The sequence below is a fragment of the Canis aureus genome, chromosome 7 (assembly GCF_053574225.1).
Source record: "Canis aureus isolate CA01 chromosome 7, VMU_Caureus_v.1.0, whole genome shotgun sequence".
Lineage (NCBI taxonomy): Eukaryota > Metazoa > Chordata > Mammalia > Carnivora > Canidae > Canis > Canis aureus.
The window spans coordinates 65,464,875-65,488,836 of record NC_135617.1 but is presented as its reverse complement, the minus strand read 5'-3'; the positions used below and the strand labels follow the sequence as shown (position 1 = coordinate 65,488,836).

Sequence of the window (23,962 nt, the reverse complement as noted above, 5' to 3'; positions counted from 1 at the left end):
TCCTGCCCACACACCCCTAGGCCGTCTGCTGCCGCAGCACCGCGCCCCCCCACTGGCCTGCTCCCCATGGAGGCCTCCGGTCGGGCAGCTGCAGCTGGGCGGTGAAGCGCATGCAGACCAGCCCCGCCTCCCCAGGACCTTGCACCGGCCCCGCCTCCCACCCCCCCAGGCCATCACCCCCACCCCTGCCCCTCACCTGTCTGCAGGTGCCAGCCCAGCTGCAAGGCAGGGCCCTCCCATGCAGGGGCCGCCAGCTGAACGAGAGCAAGCTGCGGGCGGGGGGCCAGGGCACCCACAGTCTTGCCATTGAGCTGCGGGGAGACAGAGAATGGGGTGCAACCCCCAAGGTGGAGGAGGTCCATGCTCTCTGGGGACTTGGCCACAGTAGCTCGGGGTCAAGCCCCACAGCAGCCCCGAGGTGCCCGTCCCCCACTCTGCACACTGCTCGCAGGCTGAGCCCAAGGCCCTCCTCACCTTGAGCTTTCCCGGGTGCTGGAGCAGGGGTGGCCTCAGGACCTTGGCTATGGGGAGATGTCTGAGGGCTGTGCGGAGTGGCCGCTGCCTCTCAGAGGGGGCTCTAGCAGCTGAGCTGCACTGTGGGGGAGCGAGGCGAGGAGAGGCTGGGCCCGCAGGCTGCACAGATGTGGCCGACAGCACCTAGCCCAGCCATGGTGGAGCACTGAAGATGAGGTGCCCCCCCACCCCGGCCTGGGGGCTGGTCTTGGAGGAAAGAGCTTGGAGGCCCAGGTACGAGGTGTGGGTGCAGGGTAACCCGGACCCTGGGGCCGGAGCTGCCACGCGAGGACCAGCTTGCCCCTAAGGCCCCGGGCAGATGTGTGGCCACTGTGGCCAGGCTGGGCCCATCTGTACCCGAGTGGGCCACACACCCCGGTGCTCCTCTGACAGGACGAGCATATTTGGGGATGGAGGGATGGACCGTACCAGGGGGCCCAGGGGGCCGGGGCATCCGTGGAGACCCAAGCCGTGGAGCGCAGGCCCCCTCTGCGCCCTCTGCTCAGGGTCGCACCACCTTCCGCACAGAGCGGGCACCTCTCACCTGGACGGGATGGAGCCACTGCCCCGGGCTCCGGGGGTGGCACTCTTCAGCTGCCCCAGCCGAGCAGGAGACGATGGTGGAGGCAGGTGGAGGCCTCCTCCTCCCCCGCTCCCGGCCCAGAGCTATAAATACTCGGGATGCAAATGGTAAATGCTCGAGACATTTATCATAAATTATAGGTGGATGATTGTGAATCTTTAGGCTGTGAAGCCCCTTGGGGAATATTTTAACTCTTAAAAAAAAAAAAAACTAACCTGATGAGACAGGAGGGCCCCCCTCACAGTCTGGCTTTTGCCAGGGAGAGGCCAGGGTGTTGGGAAGGAGGGCTGAGGGGCGGGGGAGCAGGGGACTGACTTTCCTGTCCCAGCGGAAACGACCTGGCCCCGGGTCAAGGGGGACTCAGGCCAGATGACGGGGAGGGCACCTCTGTCCTTTCTGCTAGATTGGAATGTTCTTCCATGGGCATGATTACTAATATTTTTTATTTTTTATTTATTTTATTTTATTTTTTTTTAATTTTTATTTATTTATGATAGTCACAGAGAGAGAGAGAGGGGCAGAGACACAGGCAGAGGGAGAAGCAGGCTCCATGCACAGGGAGCCTGATGTGGGATTCGATCCCGGGTCTCCAGGATCGCGCCCTGGGCCAAAGGCAGGCGCCAAACCGCTGGGCCACCCAGGGATCCCTGATTACTAATATTTTTTAACAAGTAATTTAAGAGACCAGTGGTATCCCAAGCGTGTGGCGGAGGGAGCTTGTCCGTGCACCTGCTCCAGCCCTGCGATGGAGCAGGTCCCAGCTCACTTCCATCCATGGGAAGCCCTGCCTGGAGGGACGTGGGGTGGTTGCTGGGGGGTCCAAGGTCATTGGGCAGCTGCCCACGTCCGCAGAGGCACGAGGTGCACGGCCCCTCCGGCCAGTCGGATGGAAACCAGCAGAGGCACAGTCCTGCCTGCTCCCCAGGACACTGCCCAGGGGTAGCAGGGCTGAGGACAGGGGAACGGGTCTATCCTCCAACCGCGCGTCCCCCCGCCCTGCCCACAGGCTTTCTCTCACACCACCGGGGCTCCGGAATCCTGCCCAGCCATTAGGCTGACCTCGAGGGGCAGAAACAGGGCGCCCTGGTTGCCCCACATGCTGTCTAACCATTCCCTTCCTCTTTTCCAGAAACTCCTGAGCAAACAGCAGGCACCGGGACGACTTCTAATTTAATATTATAAAAACCAGGGTGGCACAGAGCCAGGAGCTGCATCTTAAATTCCTAGGGCCACTAATGAGCCTGAACTCCCGCTGGAGCTGTCGTCGGGCCAGACACACAAGCCATGGCTGTGGCGGCAGAAATACATGGAGCTCGGCCTACGCCCGCCACAGCCACGGCCCACGGCGGCCACGGCCACCCCGCGCCGCGGCTCCCCGACTCGGCCGCGTCCGCAGGAACCCGCCACCTGCACAGGAGGCAGGATTCAGTGGTAATGCCACAGAGTGCGCGAACGAGGAGAAACTCCTGGAAGGAGACACACTTAGTTTTTTCCTCTTTTGACACCTTTCTTCCTCGTCCAAAGGAAGTCTCTTAATTGAAGCCTGCAATGGGGTATGCTCCCTCTATCACCAAGTGACCTTGGCACACAGGACGCTCCGCTTTTTATTACAGATTATACTTTTTTTTCTTCTGAGTCTCTAGAAAAAATAAGTGATTACAATTTTGTTATCTTCTTGGGGAAAAAAAGGTGAAGTTGACTGGGTTGGCGCTGTCTGCACAGTGATTTGACAATTGGAGTGACAGCGTAACTACTGAGCAATTTTTTGCACAATTCAAAAACTCATTTTTTTGGGGGGGGGGGACCAAGGAATCAGTCTAACAAACACATCCCACTCTTGCTGAAAATAATTTCTTTTCCCAACTCTTCTAGGAATAAAACACTTTTAATGTATTTGTCAGGAATCGACACTTCATTTAATAAGATTAAAAAGTGACAATTTAAAGAGCAATTGAGAAGAGTCCCACATTCATCACGGGCTCGTAGTTCTAACTAAAGTCAGAAGTAAAACAGAAAAAGCACTGAGAATACGGGTAAACAAGCATCTGTGTACGGGTGGGGTGCACGTTGTCATCCAATTACCCGTTTCAGATCCAAAGTGCTCGGCGGCAACCCCGTCTTTGAGACCGCCATGCCCCAGCCCCGCCAGCCCCGGGCACACATGCACTGGACACAGGCCCACCTGGTGCGCTCGGGGTCACCCCAACTGGCCCACCCAGCAGCTGCCAGAGGCGGAGGCTCTCCCCACAAGCCCCAGTGCCGTTTATTTTCACTCTCCCCCAAATCACGATCTGCAGTGAAGGGCGGGGGGCGGTTCTGGCAGCATCCTATTTCTTGACCTGGGCGATGGTCACAAAGGTGTCGTTTCAGGGTAACTGGGGAGCATCACAGTCAAGGGCCTCGGGCCACGAGCTCCCCGTCTGTCCCCACGGAGGCCAGACCTCAGCTGACCTCTCCTCACACCAGTAGCACCCAGGCTGCACCTCAGAGGGCGGAGTCCCTCATCTGCCCTGGCCCCCTCATGACTTGGCCGTGTGTCCTTCCCCACACTTCGCAGCGGCGTCAGCCCCCACCCTCCGCTGGGACGAGGACTCCGTGGGCATCGGGGACTCCTTCTGGCTGCAGGCCAGGCCTCTCACCTGCACTCCCATTTAGCTCCATTGGCCTCTTCCAGGTTTGGGGCCATTCTGGCCTGGTCGGCTGCAGGGAGGCGTCCTCCACAGGGCCAGCCAGGGTTGCGGGGATGCCAGGCCACTTGGCGGCCCACTCATCCCTCGCTCCTGGAGACCCATGCTTCGCTCTGCCTATGTCAGTATCTGCGGGGCCACCCAGCAGCCCTGGCCCCTCACCCCCCTTCAGAAGGCGCACACAGAGGGCGGAGCCCGCCGGCCTGGGAACAGGAGGTAGACCAGAGCGGCTTCTGCTGAGTCGAGCTTCGTCGACGTCTGCCTGGGGCCCAGAGGGGCTTCCACGGGGCAAGGCCTCTGCTCAGGGCCAGGAGACCTGGGGGCGGCCAGCCGAGGGGCGCTGGGGGCGGGGTGGGGAGGGGAAGGAGGCGCTGCCCCAGCCTCCCTGCCGCCCTGTGCTGGCAGCTCTGCCCCCTCTCCCCCTTCCTTCCCTTGTCTGCGGAGCCAGACCTGGGGCATGCGTGGAAGGTGCAGATGCTGAAGGAGATCTGCGGGGGGGGCAGCAGGCTGCTGGCCAGGCAGCACCCAGGGGTGGGCGTGTGCCTCTTCGGGGGGACGCCGAGCTGCTGCCAAACCCGTGGCCCAAGGCGATGTGCGCTGTGGGGGTGCGGGCCCCCCAGTCTGGAGATGGAGCGTGGGAACCATCCGGGTCCCCACCAGCCCGCTGTCTCTTCCCAAGCCAGCAGCGACCGCCTCCGAGCCCCAGGACTCCTCTCTGGATGCGGGGCTCCGAGGTCTAGGAAGCAAGCCTTCTAGCGAGTGGATACGCGGCGAACGCCTGAGCTCAGGCCCCGCTGGCTCCCTGGCACCTGCTGCTCCCCACCAGGTAGTGCCAATGCCGCCCAAAGAAGTGCGTGCGAGGGGACAGCGATTCTCCACGCTGACCTACCACCGGAGACTGGTGCTGTCACCAGCGTCACACGGGGTTGTGGGAGCCACCCTCCTCCTGTGACATGCCTGGTACCCCTCAGGGGCTCCAGGGACTCCCCACAAGGTGGGGAAGGGGCAGCTGGCTCTGTGGCTCCTCTTCCCCAACCCCCCCTGTCCCTCCACGCCGTGTTCAAACAGACTGTTTAGTCAGGTGGACCGATGCCCCCTACCCTTCCCATATCGATAGATCACTCGAGACCAGGTCACACTGGGGAAAGCATTTAGTAAGTCGACCCAGTGACTCTGTGTCTGCCCACAACCAGTGTGTGTTCAAGACCCCAAGACGGAAGTCCGGGTAAGTCCACCCTCCTCCAAGGGGATCACAGGGTGTGCAGAGGCCCCGGGCCTGCATCTGGGGGCCCCGAGGTCCGCGGTGCCCAGCCAGGCCACTGGGTGGGCCCCAGGGTGAGGAGAGGACAAGCAGGCAGAGGCTGAGCGGGTTACGCAGGGTGGTCGGCGCCCAACTGGAAACCACTGTGTAGGAGGCGCGACAGGGCTGGCTCGGCCACCGCAGTCGGGAGGCCCACTCCGTTGAGGACGAGGACAAAAGCTTCCGAGAACTGCTTTTTGTTCTAAACCCCGGGTGTGCAGTACGTCCTGCGGGGGAGGCACAGCAGCGCCACCCAACAGCCTCAACCTGCCGCAAAGGCGCAGTTCCCTGTCCCCAACCCCGACCCCCGCTCGGCCACCGCGCTGACTCCTCACACTTATATACACATTTACATACTTCGGACCATGAAATTAGCAGGTGGCTTAGCAACTCCTTCTTTGTCAGCCTCCCAAGCTCAAAGGCTGGATGCGTCTCAGGAATGACAGGTTAATAACTCAGGAATTCGAGCGATCATTAACTCCAGTGTCATTGGATTGATTTGCTCATTGTGTATTTTGCTGAACTTCCTCGGAGGATTTTCCCTGTCAGACCAGGGGCCGTGATGAGCTGCGTCTGTGCTTCACTCGGGAGACGGGAGACGTGGGCAGTGCTTCTCTGCTCCACCCCAGGCTTAACCGCTCAAAACTAAGGAGGGAAATTACAGCATCAAGAGGGAGGAAAACAAGGGATGTGCTGTTTGAGCAGTGCAAAAGACGATCTGGAACACCTATGATTCAGCAAATGGACAAGAACTAAAAGAAATTTTTAAAAAATCAGTTCCCACGGCAATGTGTTCCAGGAAAGTCAGCACTCTACAGAAACCCACTGCCTTCGGGTGCCTCCGGGGAGCAGAGGCCACCCCCTGCCCTGCACGCGCCCCTGCTGCGCTGTGCTTTGTAGGAATTCCGACACCACCCATCTACCGCTTCCCTCTGTCCCCCTTGCCCCAGTGACATTAGAGAGGTAGGGTGTTAATGGTGGACTTGATGAAGTTTGAAGACCCATTTTCTCCCCCTGGAGACCAGCCTGATTTGAACAAATTGAGGAGAACAAAGCAGCCCCCTTTCTGTCCTTGGGAGAACGCCTGTTGTGTGTCCCTTTTTGCAGCGGGCTCTGCTCCTCCCTGGAGGGGTCAGGGGCAGTCAACAGAGATCCCTCCTGGCCGGGGGGTGGGGGGGTGGGGGTGGGCACCAGTCCTTGCCTCTGCCCTCAATGGGGCCTGGGGGCCCTTTACTGGTGCTGCCGGTTGGGGGAGCGAGAGGCGGAGCCGGGGCTGGAAGGCAGGGAGCTGCCGCTGGGGGCCTGCAGGGCGTGGGGGTCGAGCTGCGGACCCGGGCCAGGCTCCCCTGGCCCCGACTCCTCGCTGCTGTCCTCCTTATGGCTGCTCTGCTGCTCCGGACACTCAAAGTGGACACAGTGGAACACCTGGCGAGAGAGAGCAAAGGCCCGTGAGCGATGGCGGGTGTCCTTCTGGGCCGGCGGCCCCGGGGCGGCGGCGAGAGGCTGGTGCACCTGTCTCAGTTGGGACAGAGGCAAATGGGCTGAGGGTCTGTGGGTTACAGGCAGTAACACGGCCTCCTAGAAAATGTCCTCTCTGGATTACTCCATTTCGGGTTCCTTTTGTCACAGGAGCGCTCTTGTAATTAATTGATGAATCCCTGCCTCTGGCAGTCGGGTTAAGAGTCACCAGGGCTTGACTGGGGTGACAGCTGCACATAAAAACCCCTGCGTCTACGCTGCAAATGGGTGAGTTGTTCGGGCTGTGGGTTAGATTTCACTAAAGTCGGTACTTAAACATAAAGTGAGCAGGGCGTCAACCCCCTGGGGGAGGACCAGGGCCCATCTCCCAGGGTCAGATCGAGTCCCCCTGTCAGGCGTCTCCTGTGCCCTGGGGGAGGGAACAGCTCCGACAGGCTGGGGCCAGTGTGGAAGGAAGGCCCTCCGCGGAGGGTGGAGGCCGGCCGCAGGAGCCAGGCGGAGCTGGCTAAGCCTGGGTGCTCTGTGCTCAGCAAACCAGGGGGAGGCCTGCCTGGCCCTGAGAATTCACAGCATGCGGTGTGTGCGGGTGTGAGCCTGACACGCGGCTGTGAAACAGGTCACCGCTGGTGTGTGAGCGACGGCCAGGAAGTCTGTGGGAGGCGGGCCTCTAGGGCAGCCGCCCTACCCTCCCTGGTACACCCGGATATTCCTTTCTCTACCAACACCGCCTGCCCCGAACTCTAAAGGGGAAGAACCCCATCCTCTGCACCGTGGTTTTTGGTGTGGGTACGCAGATCCACTTTCCAAGGGTGTGCTGGCGGTTTTCAGGGAATGAATTTCCAGATCCTCAACCCCTATATTTCCTAAAACTGCCTGCACACATGACTGAATTCACAACACCCTCCCCACCCCCACGGAAGGAGAGCACAGCAGTCACCTGGCCTCAGCGAGGGGCCCTCGCACCTCCTGGGCCCCATGAGAGCGGGGCTCCGCCCGTCAGATGTTCAGAATTCAGAACTGATGGGTAATCGGGACTCAGGTGATTTTTTAAACATAATTGAGACTTTTCCAGAATTTAAACATTTTCAAGATACACTGGCTAAAGCCCATGAGTAAAAGTCTTGCACGATGACTACAGATTTGCTGTGCCTTATTCAGGGAGTTGGTTAAAATCTATTTTAGTGAATCGTGTCATTAAATATTTACTTCTAGTAATTGGTTCCTCATCTTCCATCCTATGTTTTTTTTTACCTCCTATTTATAAAAATAATTGTATTTCAACTTAATATTTTCCTTTTCAACCTTACATGTTCAAAGGGTTATTGTACTTTTTCCCAAAGTTCTTTTAGGAGATAAGCAAAAAAAAATGTTTGAAGGCCCCTGCTGCTGTCTGTCCTCAGAGGAGATTCTAAGCCCTCAAGAGAGTGCTTTTAAAAGTTAACAGGCAGGGCCTGGAGGACAGAGGGGCATTTGGGGGTTAGAAGTGTTTCGGGCAAGTGGAGTAACACTGCTGAAGACCCTCAGGAAGAGAAGGCCCAGTGTTGAAGGAAAGACCCGGGTTGGTGAGGCTGGCGAGGTGTCTGGGGAGAACATTCCATGACCTGCTCGTCCCATGAACACCGCTTCCCACAGGGCTGGGCTTGTACGTCAGATCCAACAACAAAGGCCCTCCAAAGTGTGCGCGCTGGTGATGAGGTGCCAGGTGTTTGGACAGACTGGTCTGGTCACCAGGGGCAGGGTGGCCCGGAGATGGAGGAGAGTGGGGTCAACTCAGGGCCAACGGTGTTGTCCAGGGCAAGGGCTGAGCGCTCTGGGCCGCAGGTCACAGAGGCCTGTGAGGAGGAAGGGAGGGGCTGTAGTCCAGGAGGAGTTGATGCCTCACGGCATCAACCTTGGCTACCTGTTGGAGGTGAAGTTCAGCAAAGTGGGACAAATCCAGGAGGGGGCCCAGACTGAGATGAGCTGGCACAGGAGCTGGAGCCCAGGTGGAGGTGGGGGGAGAGGCAGCGCAGGAAGGGCTGCACAGACTCACTGGGGAAACTGAGGGGTCCGAGGAGGGCTGGATCCAAGCAGGAGGCAGTGGCAGCCAGCGGCAGACAGAGGGTCAGCTGGAATGGGGCATAGGGGTGAGTTCTACTTTCTGAGGGGCCCCATGGCGCAATGGTCCTACACACACTGGGGTACTGGGCTGGTGATGTGCCAGGGGATTTTCGGGGGGAGGCCAGAGTCCCAACAAACACCTGCGAGGGCCCTGGCTCCCCTAACAGTACGACCTCCTCCCCAGGCTCTCTCCCTGTTGTCCCCAGCCTTCTGCTAAAGAAGTAAGATGGCGAGACCTGTAAGGGTGTCACTAAACTTGGGTACGGACATGGAGTGCATGCCTGGAGCCCATGCAACAGCCACGAAGGACAGGCCGGGTGACACGGGGGCATGGCATGCTCCCAGCCCACAAGGGTGGGACACACTGCTGGCTCTTCCCTGGCCACCCAGTGCTTCCAGGAGAATGACAGCGCCCCCACCCCTCCTGCTCCCTCGTGGTAGGGTTCCACCCTTTCTTTCCGTGGACCTGTTGGCTGGACCGGAGCCACTCAGCATCTGGTGTGCCCACGTCTGGGGAGTCTCTTCCGGATAAGGGCCTGTGTGCAGTGGCTAAGGCGCTGACACTCCAGGGGTGGGCAGGACGCAGGGCAGGGCTGGTGGGCCCCTGCTACTCTTCCCAAGGGAGAGCTGGGGCGGGGAGGGGGTGGGCAGGGAACAGTCCCTCCTTCATCCGAGGGCTCGATGTCCTCCACGGCTGAGCACGTGCGTGTACATGCACTGTGCACACATACACACGTGCGTGCACACACATGACCTACTGCAGAATCAGGTGCACAGAGAAGACAAGTATCAACTGCAAGATTATAGTCAAAATATAAATTCTGTGCTTACCTTCCTGCATCACTATTTTCTCCATGTTCCCACTTAATTCATTTATCCACTGCTGTTTCAAATTTCACATCTCAAACTCTAATACGAACACTAATGGAGGCCATGCGTCTCCAGGTCCGCCCTGTTCACAGGGGCAGAGCTGGTCTCTTAGAGGGAGCAGCTCTCTCTCTTCACAGCTCAGACTGGGCCTGCTCTCGCCATGGTGCTCCTGGGGGCCTCGCAGCATCTGTCCCTCCTTCCTTTTCCTTTCTTCTCATCCTCCCTGCCAGTTAGAGTAAATCCCCCTGTTTGGGCCCATCTGCAGGTACTCACCTGTCCACAGCCCTATGGGAGGGCCTTTTATGATTTTAAACGGTCTGGGCCATCAGCTCTGACTTGTACCATACAGGGCAAATCCAAACGGCCTCTAAGTGGCAGCTATTAATCCATTCTCCACCAGTTTAACATTCTTTAAGTTTTTCAAGGTTTTAAGTTTTTCCAGCTGCCAGCTGCCTGATGGCACTGCCCTGTGGCCCCGGGGTGGGCATACAGGTGACCAGACAGGAGAGACGGGCCCCCTCCGAGCTGAGCTTCAGTCTGGGACCCAAGGGTGTCACTGAAGGACCAATGAACTTTATTTTTATTTATTTATTTTTTTACCAATGAACTTTAATGTGGGTTCCCTGAGCATCTCCAGAGAGCCGAGCAGGCTCTGCCAGAATCAAAGGCAACACACAGGAAACAGCTAATTTTATTAAGTCACAAACAGTGTGGTGATGATTCTAAGTGGAAAAGCAGTTTTACAAATGGAAAAATGGGTAAGGCCTGGAGTCAACAAACACGTAAAATGTGTAGTGGGAGTTAGAACGAGCAGGCAAAGAGTGGGCAGCAGTAGGGAAAGGAAGGGTGCTTCCATGTGCCAGGCACAGAGGGCAGAGGGACCCCACAGCCGTAGGAGGAGTAGCCAGAGGAACTGGGTTACTGGCGTTTGGAGGTCAGGAGGTCTGCATGTATTCATTCATTTCTTCATTCACTCCACAACTTTATGAGGCACCCCTGCACGCTCACCATGTGGGTCCTGGTTCCTCAGAGGATGCACCACCCAGTAAGGACAGCTCACACACTGGTGGACGAGTAAGTGGTTCTGGGCCTATAGGAGGCCGTGAGGGTATAGAGGGGTCACAGGCCAACTGGAGCAGTTGGAGAAGCTTGTTGGGGGAGGAGATACCTGAGCTGAGTCGGGAAGCTTGAGGCAGCCAAGCAGGAAAGGCCAGAGGAGGGAGCCCTTGATGCAGCAGGAGAGGGGAGGCTACTGTAGCTCTCCAGCCCAGGGTGATGATGGAGGGGAGGGTACACGGTGGGTGGCAGTGGGGACATGGCTCAGGACAACACTATGAGGATCTGGCCAGACCTGGGCAGGGGGCCAGAGGCTCCGGATCGGGGTGACTCTTAACAAAGGATTAAATTAAAAATACTCCAAAGGAATACATCTTTATAGTGACAAATAAAACTGTCTAAAGGGGGGAAAAGAGTCTAAAGGAAGAAGGTAGGGAAAGAAACCCTTAATCCTTGAAACACCTGATGTAGACTTCAGCAGCAGTTTGGGATACACAGGAAAGAATCATTTTTAAAGGAAGGTAAGAACTTGAAAACAGACGCAGTGAGACCTGCACAGGAAAGAAAAGTGGCTCCAAGGGTTCTCTGGGAGGCCTGCTAGGAAGGTGGTGGCCGCAGGGTCCCAGGGGGCTCCAGCCTCAGCCAACCTCTGAGGGCCTATCCTCACCTTCAGATCTTTCTCCTGTTTCCGTTTTTTTAACTTTCAAGTGCCACTGAGCACAGACATTGACCAGGTGCTGAGCAGGGTGGTGGTGGTGGCGGGGGGGGGGGGGGCGGGGGGAGATAGCAGGGGCTCCCCTGTCTATATGAATTTACTTTTCTGCAAAGGAGGCCACAGTGTGCCCAGGGTCCCACAGGTGGCAGGATTCTACCTTGGGGCTGAGCAGTTCCGAGCCCGCTCACCCCTCTGTGGAACAGCCTGCTGGCTCTACTGTAGGTGGTAACACCACTTGCCGCATGAACTGGTCACCATGCAAGGTCCTGGGCTCTTGCACCACTGGCTTATGCCAGGCTGGGAGCCTGGTCACCCAGAGAGGAAGCCGGGGCAGAAAGGGAGCCTGTTGTGAGGAACTGGGGCCCACACGGTTGGGGCAGGGCCCAAAGTGGCCTCCTACCCCTTGAAGAAGTGCCCACGGGAAGAGAGGCTTCAGGCCTCCGCCCTGCTCACACGGAAAGCAGGGGAGGTACCCAGGGGCTCAGGGAGACCTCACTCCAGCCATGGGGCGCAGGGTGCCCCCTGAAGTGTGCGCCTGCTGGCATCACCACTAAGCTCCTCTGCCTCCCTCTAGGGGGATCATCCAGGTCCTGCCGGAGTTTCTCTTTGCGCAGAAGCTGTGAAATTCCATTTCTTTCCCGCACACCTTCCCAACACTGCAATACCCCTCAGAAAGGATGTGACCAAAAGTGAATGAGGCATACAGGGCAGAGTCGCACTACTGATTTATGCAAAACCATTACCACCGCCGCCGCATCATTTTCCCGTCCCCTTCTCGGCAATCATGTATCCCATTAGCCTGTTTGATTGCCGCTGCTCACAAAGGGGCACCTTCGCTGAACCAGCGTCAATGGCCTCTGGATCTATCCCCCGAGAGGAACTGGCTAATTTGGAATGTAGTCGTGTGTAGGGATCCGACACAGCCTTAGTCACTATCCGGGTGTCCTTTTTTGTAGCTGCTGTTTATTATCACTTTGCCTTTCCTCTCTGGGAGCCATAATTCTTGACATATTTGAGATAGTCTGGGGTGTTCTTTCCTTCGTGAGCCACCTGGAAAGGATGTGTACGGATGCGCCAACCTCTTCTGGGTGACCAGGCTAGCCCCACAGCTGGCTGCTGGCCGTGCTGCCTTTCATTACAGGGTCTCCCCAAGCACGGTATGCTTGACAGATCTGCAAGAGTCTTAGAAGCAGAGAAGCCTCTGCTAATTTTCCCAGGTTGCACTAAGAGTCCACCGTGAACTGTAGTAGAAATTGGGAAAATTTAATACATGTTGATCCATGGCTCTACTTTGCTTTTCTGGTTTCTCCTGAGTAATTTTCACAGACTGCTTTCATGCCAGCCAATACAAATAGGATTCCTGACCCAAGCTTTCGACTTGCATTTCCAAGGTGACATATCTTTATAAAATAGATACCACCTCTCAGTGATATCTGCCCATAAGTCAGACACAAAGACACGGATTCTGAGTAATACCACCCAGAAGACTGCCTGTTCCACTTTCACGGCATCTGCTGTGGTGGCACCCTGCACCCACTCCACGGTCAATATGTGCTAACGGGTCCTGATGCTGGTGACAATGAACATCTTTCTTACACTCACCTCAGGAGCAGAGGTTAAGAGTCCCTCTGCAGACTGCAGGGATGTTTTCCTTTAAAAATGAGGCCCACACCAAAGATACAGATGCAATGAAACGCCGGGACACCTGCACCCCAATGTTTCTAACAGCAATGTCCACAATAGCCAAACCGTGGAAGGAGCCTCGGTGTTCATCGAAAGGTGAATGGATAAAGAGGATGTGGTCTATGTATACAATGGAATATTCCTCAGCCATTAGAAATGACAAATACCCACCATTTGCTTCAACGTGGATGGAACTGGAGGGTATTATGCTGAGTGAAGTAAGTCAATCGGAGAAGGACAAACATTATATGGTCTCATTCATTTGGGGAATATAAAAAAGAATAGTGAAAGGGAATAAAGGGGAAAGGAGAAAAAATAAGTAGGAAATATCAGAAAGGGAGACAGAACATGAAAGACTCCTAAACCTGGGAAACGAACTAGCGGTGGTGGAAGAGGAGGTGGGCGGGAGGTGGGGGTGACTGGGTGGTGGGCACTTGACGGGATGAGCCCTGGGTGTTATTCTGTATGTTGACAAACTGAACACCAATAAAAAATAAAATTTTAAAAAAATAAATAAAAATAAAAACGAGGCCCAAGTGTCTCCAGCAAAACACCCCTTTTTATAAGCAGAAGTTCTGTTATGTGTTCATTTGAATAGCCCAGAACGTTGTTTTAAGACACCCTTTTTAGAGGGAGACATTTTCATTTTATTTTAATTTTTTTAAAATTTTTATTTATTTACGATAGTCACAGAGAGAGAGAGAGAGAGAGAGAGGCAGAGACACAGGCAGAGGGAAAAGCAGGCTCCATGCACCAGGAGCCCAACGTGGGATTCGATCCCGGGTCTCCAGGATCACGCCCTGAGCCAAAGGCAGGCGCTAAACCGCTGCGCCACCCAGGGATCCCATAGAGGGAGACATTTTCAGATTGTGAACAATACTTTTTCAGTATTGCTTAGGGGTAACAGGATGCCCAGACCATTTTGCATAACTACTTAATTCTAATAGGTACAAGAGTATACTTCTTGGTGACACTGCTTACGTATGGCAAGTTTTTAAGCTTTCCAATGCTACTTTCCCATATTCGTATAGGCCAGGGCTCCCACAGATCCCTGGAACTTTACAGCTTGGAAGGTTCTGGAAAAAGAGTTTTTTTTTTTTTTTTTTTTTTTAAAGATTTTATTTATTTATTTAATTTATTTATTTATAAATATTTTATTTATTTATGAGAGACACACACACAGAGAGGCAGAGACACAGGCAGAAGGAGAAGCAGGCTCCATGCAGGGAGCCTGATGTGGGACTTGATCCTGGGTCTCCAGGATCACGCCCTGAGCCTAGCCTTTCTAATACATATCATTCCAGGTAGCCCTGCAATCCCTAGTTACTTTTTTTTTTAAACATGTGCACACTCCAGAGTTCCAGGAGAACCATTTACTCTCTCATCATACTTAATTTGGCCCTGGAGTGTTAGAGGTATCTTTGTTTTTTGAAAAAACAAAAAAACCTAAGAAAAAAAAAAAGGGGGAAACATTCCAGTTCCCAGGTAGAACCTGGTAGGTGTGGCCTCACCAAGGCCCCCTTCCCACTGGAGGGTATCAAGGAAAGCTTGTCTGTGCCGCCCCCCTCCCCCCAGAAGGTCAGCATGTGTCACCCCAGCTGTGTGGGGCAGGTCTTCACCTCATCCAGGTGACATGTGTCTATTCTGTCCAGAAGCTCCAACTGCACGGAGATTGTGGGCCCAGCTCCTAACTGTTGGCTTGGCAGTGGGACATGGCTAGAGATGATCCTCATAAGCCAGATGTCTCCCTTTGTCTCCCTGTGGAGCGGCTCCTGGGCCTCACTTGCTCAGGTTCTGTGGGCACCTCCTCCTGGGCCAGTAGTTTGGTGTAAAGTACTTGCTGCTCCACTACAATATGCAGAAGGTCTGTGGAGTGTTTGGAACAATGGCATTTGCTCCCCCTTTCTCTGCCTAAGCAAATCTTTTATAATAGACATTTAAAAATAAAGATGCCTATAATAGGTCTTTTTTCTTTTCTTTTAAAGATTTGTTTATTTATTTATTCATGATAGACATGGAGAAAGAGAGAGGCAGAGACACAGGAGGAGGGAGAAGCAGGCTCCATGCTGGGAGCCCAATATGGGCCCCGATCCCGGGACTCCAGGATCGCGCACTGGGCCAAAGGCAGGTGCTAAACCGCTGCGCCACCCAGGGATCCCCAGGTCTTCTTTTATAATTATGCTACAAATGAAATATTTTCCTGCTTTTTTGTCTCAGTGGGAAGGAACCCTTAAGACTGAATTCACTCTCCTTATTTTAAAGGCAAGTGTCCTGAGAGCCAGGGAGTGAAGTGACTTGTTGAGGATCACAGGGCTGTTTGGGGGTGAGGCTGGCACCAGTGCTGGGGTCTCCTGGACCATACTCCATGAAGCTTTCCCTTCCTTCCATTCTCCCCTCTCTCCTCCTCTGCTCATTCCCTACTTTCCTTCTCTTCTTCCTTACTCATCAGATGGAGATTGTCACAAGTGATTCCTGAAAGCTTATTTCCCTCACAACCCTGCACAAAAGCCCTGGCTCTCAGTATGATTTATGGAGGGGCTCCTGTGTGGGGGACACAGGGCTGGATGCTGGGACACACAAGATACCAAGACACCATCTCTACCTTCAAGAAGGGCAGTGAAGCAGGGACCTGAGCAAAGCCTCTGTAGTAGTATTGGGCAAACTCACAGGTGCCAGGCTGGTTTACCTGTCCCGTGCTCAGGCCCTGCTATTCCTGTGCTTCCCTTGTCTTTGGCCCATACCCAGTCCTGCCCCTGCGAATACCACCCCTGCCTTGCATATATCCCACAGGGCATCCAGGTGCCACCTGAAGCCTGGTTTGTGTTGGTTATTTCTACTCCTGAACACGTTTTATTTATGGGCATCGAGGCTCACTGTCCATTTGCTCTGTTATCTCTCTGAGTCTTCAGTTCTGGTGCTGACCGACCAGGAATCCTGGCCTTGAGAGCCAGCCTATGACTGCTCTGAGGTACACCTCCTCTGGGGGCTTAGAGCACAGCCCCTGGAGGATGTTGGAAGGGGAAATCCCAGGGGAGACGGGGATGGTGTGACCAGACCCAGTGGGGGCGGGGGGAAATGTCTGGGAAATAACTACCACCAGGCCAGGAGTGAGTGAGTTTTTTGTTTTAAATCCAAAAAAAAAAACAACAAAAAAAAAGAGTCCCTTTCCTTGTTTTTGTGTTTTTTTCCCCCTTCACTTGAGCCACATGTTGCTATGGGAACGAGATGGCACTGTGGCACTGGGACCCACGGTCACTCACTGGCCTGACAGAAGCCCGTAAATAAACTCTGCCTCCCTCCAGGCTTGGCGATGAGTGGTCCTGGAGGGCAGCTCAGGAGGCCACGTGTGGACTTTCTGTGCTGCTGCCGGCTCGGCAGCTCACTGCTCTCCCCGCACAGCAGCACGGGGTGTGCACAGGAGTCTGCCCCCTCCCCCCACACCCGGCCACAGTCCCCACGACACAATTGTGTTCCGTCTCTCTGGTCCCCGGGGCCAGGATCCTTTGACCCACTCGGCAGATGCGGCCCCTGCACTGCCCACCTCAGCTGAGCTGCTGGGGCTCACCGTCCTGCACGTCGGTCTCCACCACGACTGTCTCTCCACAGGGTCGCTGGAGCCGGTCCTGTGGCTGACCTCTACCAGGCACAAAGCTGCGACGTCCCTAAGCCTGGGCCCTGCCTTGGTTTCTCTCCTAGATGTGGGTGGGCTGGTGGATGAAGTGTGCCCAAAGGAGCCTTCTGCTCACCGAGTCTGTGCCAGGGCAGAGCTGGCTCATTTCTGTGGCTTCACTTATGTGTTCTGTCTTTTTGGGAGACAGAGGAACCTGGATGTTTTAAGGGACCAATTGCCTGGATTCTAATCCTGTCACTCACCAGGGAGGTGACCTTGGGCAAATCACTTAGCATCGCTCAGCTCTAGTTTCCTTATCAAACCTTGCTTTTTGCTTAAAACATTTGTACTGTGAAAACCATGCACTAAAGAGTGCATGAAATGCAAATATACAGCTTGTTGAATAACTACATAGTGAATGCCACGTAAACTCCACCAGGGTCAAGGACCCAGAACATTGCTGGTGTTCCTTGGTCCCTCTACGTGGCCGGCCCTCCCTGAGCCAAGCCTCTGCACCCCGAGGGAACCACAATTCCAGCTGTTCTTTTTTTTTAATTTTTTTTAAAAATTTTTATTTATTTATGATAGTCACAGAGAGAGAGAGAGAGGCAGAGACACAGGCAGAGGGAGAAGCAGGCTCCATGCACCCGGAGCCCGATGTGGGATTCGATCCCGGGTCTCCAGGATCGCGCCCTGGGCCAAAGGCAGGTGCCAAACCGCTGCGCCACCCAGGGATCCCCAATTCCAGCTTTAATAATAATTATTCCTTTGCTTTCTTGTTTTTTTTTTTTTTTTTAAGTTTTACTACCTGTATCCACATCCTTATATGTGATAGCTTACTTTTGCCTGTTTCTGATGTTATATGAATATAATGTTGGCTTCTTTCCTTTGACATGTGTGGTACTCATCCCGTGGACCACAGCTCCTTGGAAGATGTACTATGCTTGGCTTATCCATTGTCCCTGGATGGACGACTGGGGGGTGTCCCGCTTGGGACTGGTATGAACAGTGCTGCTGTAAGCATTTTTATTCTTGTATCTGGAACATGTGTAAGAGCTTCCTTAGAGAATGCACACAGGTGTGAGATGCTTAGTCTTAGGGTAGATGTGCACATGTACAAGTTTATTGGATCTTCCCAAAACTGTTGTCTTCAGCGACTACCACAGTTTACATTCCCACGAAGCAGGATGCAAACTCCCTGCTGTTCCTCATCCTTGCCACCACTTGGTAATGAGTTACCTCATTTTTAAAAAGTGGGTAAGAGTAGGATCTACTTCACCTATGCCAATTAGATAGTGTAATTAGCCTAATGGGCGTGGAATAGGGCCTGGCACATAGTAAGTGCTCAGTAAATTCAAGCTGCTATAACAATTTACATTAAGAATAATCATTATAATAAGGGTCTTAAACTAGGACATGCTGAGGGATGTGGCATATTTACCTTTCCACTTACAAAAGTGTCTGGTTTTAGAACCTCTTCAGTGCAACTACAGAGAGTCTGCCACAGGCTCTCAATGGTGAGAGGTTGTAATACTAAATCCTTTCCTTTACATGTCTGGCTGATGCGCGAGGGAGAGATGGACGGACAGACTGAAGGGTTCATTCCCTCACCAGCCAACAAGCACTCTATGCTTACATGCACGGGGCCCGTGTGAGGTGCCAGGGATACAAAGATAAAAGAGACACAGCCTCTTCCCTCAGCTACATAAATTCAGTGAGTGAAAGGGAGCCCTGAGAGCAGCCGACAGACTGGCAATTCCATCCTCAACTTCTGTTACTGACTTGGCAAAGGCTCTCGCATGGGTTCTAGTGAGCAGGACCCCAGCCTTTCTATATTGCAGACAGTTCATTTTCCCCACAACCGTTTCGTTCTCCCAGGGGCTGCCTGTCCCCCTCAGCTCTCTGCCTACTGTAAATCACTCCAGAACTTGCTCTCAAACCCAGGCTTCCATAAAAGCCATAAAGAGAAACAGGTATAACTTCTGCTCCCTTTAATACACTGGCTGCTTTTCAGAGATCCCCTGACAGATCCCCTGTGGACCCAGTCTGATCTCTGAGGGTGGAAGTATGCGCCTCCGTGGCTCTGCTATGACCATTAATAAAACGGGAGTGAAGGGTCCCACCCAGCCCGGCTCTGCCACGGTGACTGGGGTTGTGGCTTCGGATCTGCCATGAAGTGCCGTCCACAGGGCCCGGGTTCTACCCTTTTTCAGACAAGAGAGGATCAGTGAGGAAGCAAGGTCTGCCTCCTAGGCACTCAGAGGTGATAAGCAGTTGGAGCAGATGGGCAACCACACTTGAATGACCACGTGACCACCAGACTGGCAAGGAAGACAGGCAGACCATGCCTGAGGGAAGAGCCGAGGAGGACTATCCGGCTGCCGGCCCCAGGGAGAGTCAGACACATGGAAGCAACCGAAGGAGAGCAGGACGAGAGGGCAGCTGTGCTGTAAGACATGTGTCTGCCATCTAGCGCTAGGCGTGACAGGAAGACAAAGAAGACACTGCGAGTGCGCAAAGAGGTGTGAGAAAGGTGTCCGAGGGTGAAGGCGAGGCACATGAGTCGTGTGAGAAGCCCACCAGGTGCAGGGGACATTACAGAGGAGGGTGACAGAGCACACACTGGAGGGGAATGAAAGGAAAATGTTCTCAGAAGCTGAGATAAATGACAAGGATGATGCGAAGTACACAAGGGGCAGGAGGTCACGGAAGGAAGTGGTGGAGTCTGTTAGGTAAGCATTAGGGACATTTACTGACAGAAGTCGCCAACGTAGCTAAGAAATGAAATGAATTCCTTGCTGCGGTGCTCACAAAGGAAGATGAGAGATAGATGCCCGCAGTAGACAGACACTTCCCAGAGGATAGGGATGAAATGCCGCAGGCAATCAGAAGCGTGCCAAAACAGGTGATCAAGAAATCTGAACCTCCCGGTGGCTGGGGCTGCTGTCACCTGGGAGCCCGATGGCAGGAAGCTTGGAAATTAACACGTGGCTGCTGCCCGGGGCCCTTGCACCAGGAAGGGCTGGCCGTGGGGGCAGGACACACACGTCTACACTGGGCAAGCTGCAATCTGTGTTAGCCCGGGAGGCCTTTGCTATTCCAGCAGCAGGCGGGATTTGGAGGTCGGGGTAGTTTCCAGCACCACCTCTGCCTGGCTGCCAGTAGCAACCCCCTACCCTCCAACACTGACACACTGTGCAGCCGCTTTCGGCCTTCTGCCTACGCAGCCCAACCACCACCCCTCCGAATGCTCTTCAAGTCACAGGCTACGCTCTCCTTGCCATCCCTGCCATCCGCTGTCTGACCTCCTCCCAGTGGGGCCGTGCCTGCAGCAGTCTTCCATGGAGGATGCAGCCAAGTTATTTATCCACATTTCTCTGTTATCCACACATGCCAACAACCAATTCCATTTGCGATTCTTGAAATTACCAAAAGCCTTTGGTAACACTCACTCTGACTAAATGGAGACCACTGATGTCACATGGCAAACGATGACAAGGCTGAGGAGAACCTGCCTCTCCCTATACTACCCTCAACTGCGAGAAAGAGGCATCCTGAGCCCAATATTCTGATTGATGGCAGGGTTCTGGCTTCCATAGGACTAGTGATTGGGCTTGTCCTGGACCCCCCTGAGTGTGCCCCCCGCCTCCTTTCCCTGGCTGTCTGTGCCACCTCAGCTCTCCTCCAGAGCTGCCTCCCCCAGGAGTCCTGCTCCACCAGACTTCGTCATCCCCCTTCCCCTAAAGCAACCTTGTCTCTCACATCTCTGATCGCCATCACACTGACTTACACACATTCCCGCTGTTCTCTAAGACAGTTGCTACTCTGTCCAAAATGATGCCCCAGAAAAGAAATTTCTCTTTGATAGTTTGCTATATATATATATATATATATATATATATATATATATATATATATATATTTTTTTTTTTTTTTTTTTTTTTTTTTTATGATAGTTTGCTATATTGATACCCAGGGAGATTCAGCACTTTCGTGTCTTCTAATGTGTTTGGAGAAAGACCAGTTTGTGGGTCTTGTCTTATGATCCCGTTCATTATTTATTTTATGATTAAGATGTTCCCCCGTGGGAAACACCACATTGAGGATTTCTTCCCCAAACAGTAAGGGAACTCAGTAAGGCAGCTGAGCAAGTTGCTCATCAACCAAAAGCAACGGATCACCGGTTAATTAGTGACCTACTGGTCAATGTGTTCAAATGGGCTGGTTGATGTGGTTGGAGCTCCCTGCACAGATGGTTCAGGAAACTCACCCAGGAAGAGAAATTCTTGCATTCCAACTCTAGGGTTCTGTCATGGGAAATTATTCTTCACGTGGTCACTGCGGTGATAGTGTTGGGGCTAAACCCTGAGAGACCCTCATCACACTCACTCCAGTGCTCCTTGGCCTTCTCAGACTAGAATTCCTTCTGCTGGAAAACCTAACTGCAGAGTCCCATGGAGGAATTAAAGGCAGAATTGTTTTTTTTTTTTTTTTTTTTTTTTTTTTTTTTAAGATATTACATAAGAAATAAGTGACTGCAAATGAAAAATATTACCTTGATCTAGTATTATGTAAAGATAAATTTAAATTGTTTTCTGATTTGATACATAATCAACATATGGCTTAATGTAAGTTTAAGTTGCAAGAAAAACTCGGACTTATTGGCAGAATTTTAAAAATATGCTGAGTAATGTAGGAACTGTTGAATCACTATATTGTATACGTAAAACTAATATAAGACTGTATATTAACTGTACTAGAATTTAAAATTTTTAAAAAGAAAAGATATGATATTTGGTTTGGGGCTCAAATATATATTAAGTACAGATTCAAATTTATTTTTGTTACCTTATCCAAAAAGAGGTGCTTTTTTGACCTGATGTTTAGAGTTCTTTAATTTTGTGTTAAAAAATATCAATTTATTTACTTCTATAATTTTCAGGTTTGTTTAGAAGAGGTAAGAGAGAAAGTTTCAGGCTTCTGTTTATGAGCTCTTCTCTGCAAGAAACACATTGTAGGCATGTATCATTTTTGTTCTAAATGAATAAAAAGGTGAAATGAATATAAATTATAATAATATTTTCACTTTTTAAAATGCGCTTTGTGTTTCTCCAGAAACACCTTGACGTGCTCTGGAGAATTTTGATTTGACAAACACAATACATGAATCCAGGGCCAGCTATGTAATATGCGGGGCTCAGCACAAAATAAAAATATAGAGCCTCTTATTCAAAAAGCAGGAAAAAAGCTTTTTCTTTCCTCTCATGATTTCTCTCCTGACACAACACAAAGTTTTCCTTTGTTACTAAATGTTATAATCCTGTGGGCAGGGGAACTCCTGAGGCCAGGGCGGACCGTCCTAGGCACCTGGGGCCTATCCTGTGACTCAGGTGGGATTCACACTAGACCCTGACCCTCCTTGCAAACAGTGAAAGGTAGCAGTAGTCATGGGACAGGCTAAGACGGGGGAGGCTGGCCAGGTCCAGGCACGGGGGGGTAAGGGAGTGGGTGGCTGAGAATCTGTTCTGGAAAGGCCAGAGGGGGCAGAGGCCGGCTTGTGTGAGAGCCGAGGCTCCCAGCGCCTGGTGGATGTTTCATTGTCCCATGGGGCTCCCCTTATAAAAACAATTCATAGGTAAAATTTTGAAGAATTCAAGATGGTGCCTGTGAGCATTAAACCTCAAGCATAGAGCCCCCTTCTGGGTGTAGAGCCCCACACAACTGCCCCAGTCACATGCCCAGGAAGCCAGTCCCAGACAAATCTGAGAAAGATCATGTTAAGGTGAAACTGTAGAATGGTTGGTTACCCTTGGGTTTCAGCATTACTGATTCCTATGACTCCTGTCTTGAACCAGCAGTCCTTCAGAGGTTCACACTAAACACACACGACTGCATAAAAAGCAAGGGCGTGATAAGCAGATGAAGTCAAAAGGGTGGCCATATGATTGACACAGCATCTCGCCACTAGTGCTCACTCAATACCCACTCAAAGAGCAGAGAAGGTAAGTAATTAACTGATGTTGATTGACTCTAGTCTCACCTTAAAAATGGTGTGAGTGAATGCCCATGTGCCTCTGTAAGCCCACTAGGCATCCATATTGTCGAGGGGATGACAGTCCAGGTGTGTCTGGCTCAGTCCTGGTTTACACTTGCTATCCTGGTATAATTAGTAATAGTGCCCTTCCTCACACTCAAGTGTCTTGGTTTCTCTATTCACTAAGGGCACTTTTCTTTAAAAAAATTTTTTTTTAATTTTTAAAAAAGATTTAATTTATTTATTTGAGAGAGAGAAAGCATGCATGCATGAGTGCAAGTGAGCAGAAGGGCAGAGGGAGAGGGAGAGAGAGAATCTGAAGCAGGCTTCACACCCAGTATGGACAGAGCTGGACCCGGGCTTGACCCCATGACCCTGAGATCATAACCTGAGCAGAAATCAAGTGCTGAACACTTAACAGACTGAGCCATCAGGGGTCCCCTGTCTTCTGATCTAGAGGAACCCCATGCATTTCTCAGGGGCCATTTACATTCCAGAGAAAATAGCATGGCCACGTGGCTCAGGCCCTTCACCTGGCTGCTGCCCTGTGGGTGCCCAGAATGGGGGGAACAACACACCCACTCTTCTGTCATTAAATCCAGAAGTGAAGGAACACCTACAAATGGCATGGTCCACTGGAATGATCTAGGCCTGGGCACCAGGGGAGGAACAGGCCCATTTGTAAACACTGATGTGTTTGCCTAGCAAAGGATGAAACAGACAGTCAGACAAAACCAGCAATCGTCTGCCATGGTGGCTCCCGTGGAGGTTCCTTAAACACCATGTTCAGAGGGCCAAGGGGCCTCTAAAATAGCTGTTGTCTCGGAGGGCAGAAGACTCTGAGGACAGGGTGTGTGACCTCTCAAGGGCTCTGTGGTTGCCAATTCCACAGGGAGGCTGGTGGGAGTAAGCAAAGCCATAGGAGTTGGCTTTCATTTCCTAGTCAAGAGACATCTAGAAATGATAATGATATCCCCACTGTGCAGGAGCAGGACTTTCTTCTGTAGCAAGCTGTCTGAACAACAGGCCATTAGCAGGGAGAACAAACAGTTCCACTTAACTTGAGATGTAACATTTACCTGTACATCGTGAAATAACACAGTGTCTCTCATGAACGGAGACCCTTACCTCATTTGCTGTGTTGTGTGTTCCAACGATTCGGATGAAGGAGGCAGGCTGTCTTTCAAAAGTTACAGATTGCCAGGACCTGCGAAAGGAAGCACAACCATTTGTCTGGTCAGACGGGACAGTGAACCAGGCCAACAGCACAAAGCAGGAGGAGCTCTATGATGAGGAGGGAGTGCTCCTGTCCTCCATCCTCAGGAGGTCCGT

General features: G+C 52.8%; 1 protein-coding gene across 6 annotated transcripts in view; it reads right to left on the bottom strand.

Moving 5' to 3' along the window:
- Positions 1–2,989: 2,989 nt before the first annotated feature.
- Positions 2,990–23,962, bottom strand: part of BTBD9 (BTB domain containing 9) — a 416,334-nt gene continuing 395,361 nt past the window's right edge. For 4 of the 6 annotated variants that reach the window (XM_077904166.1, XM_077904171.1, XM_077904168.1 and 1 more), the window contains 3 exons: positions 23,759–23,837; positions 6,285–6,508; positions 2,990–5,728 (listed from right to left, as the gene is read on the bottom strand). In XM_077904166.1, the coding sequence (XP_077760292.1) occupies positions 6,314–6,508; positions 23,759–23,837 (274 nt within the window). In that variant the 3' untranslated portion in view covers positions 2,990–5,728; positions 6,285–6,313. Of the gene's footprint in view, positions 5,729–6,284; positions 6,509–21,500; positions 21,633–23,758; positions 23,838–23,962 lie in introns of those variants that run through there. The other 2 variants (XM_077904169.1, XR_013383586.1) reach the window with 2 other exon arrangements.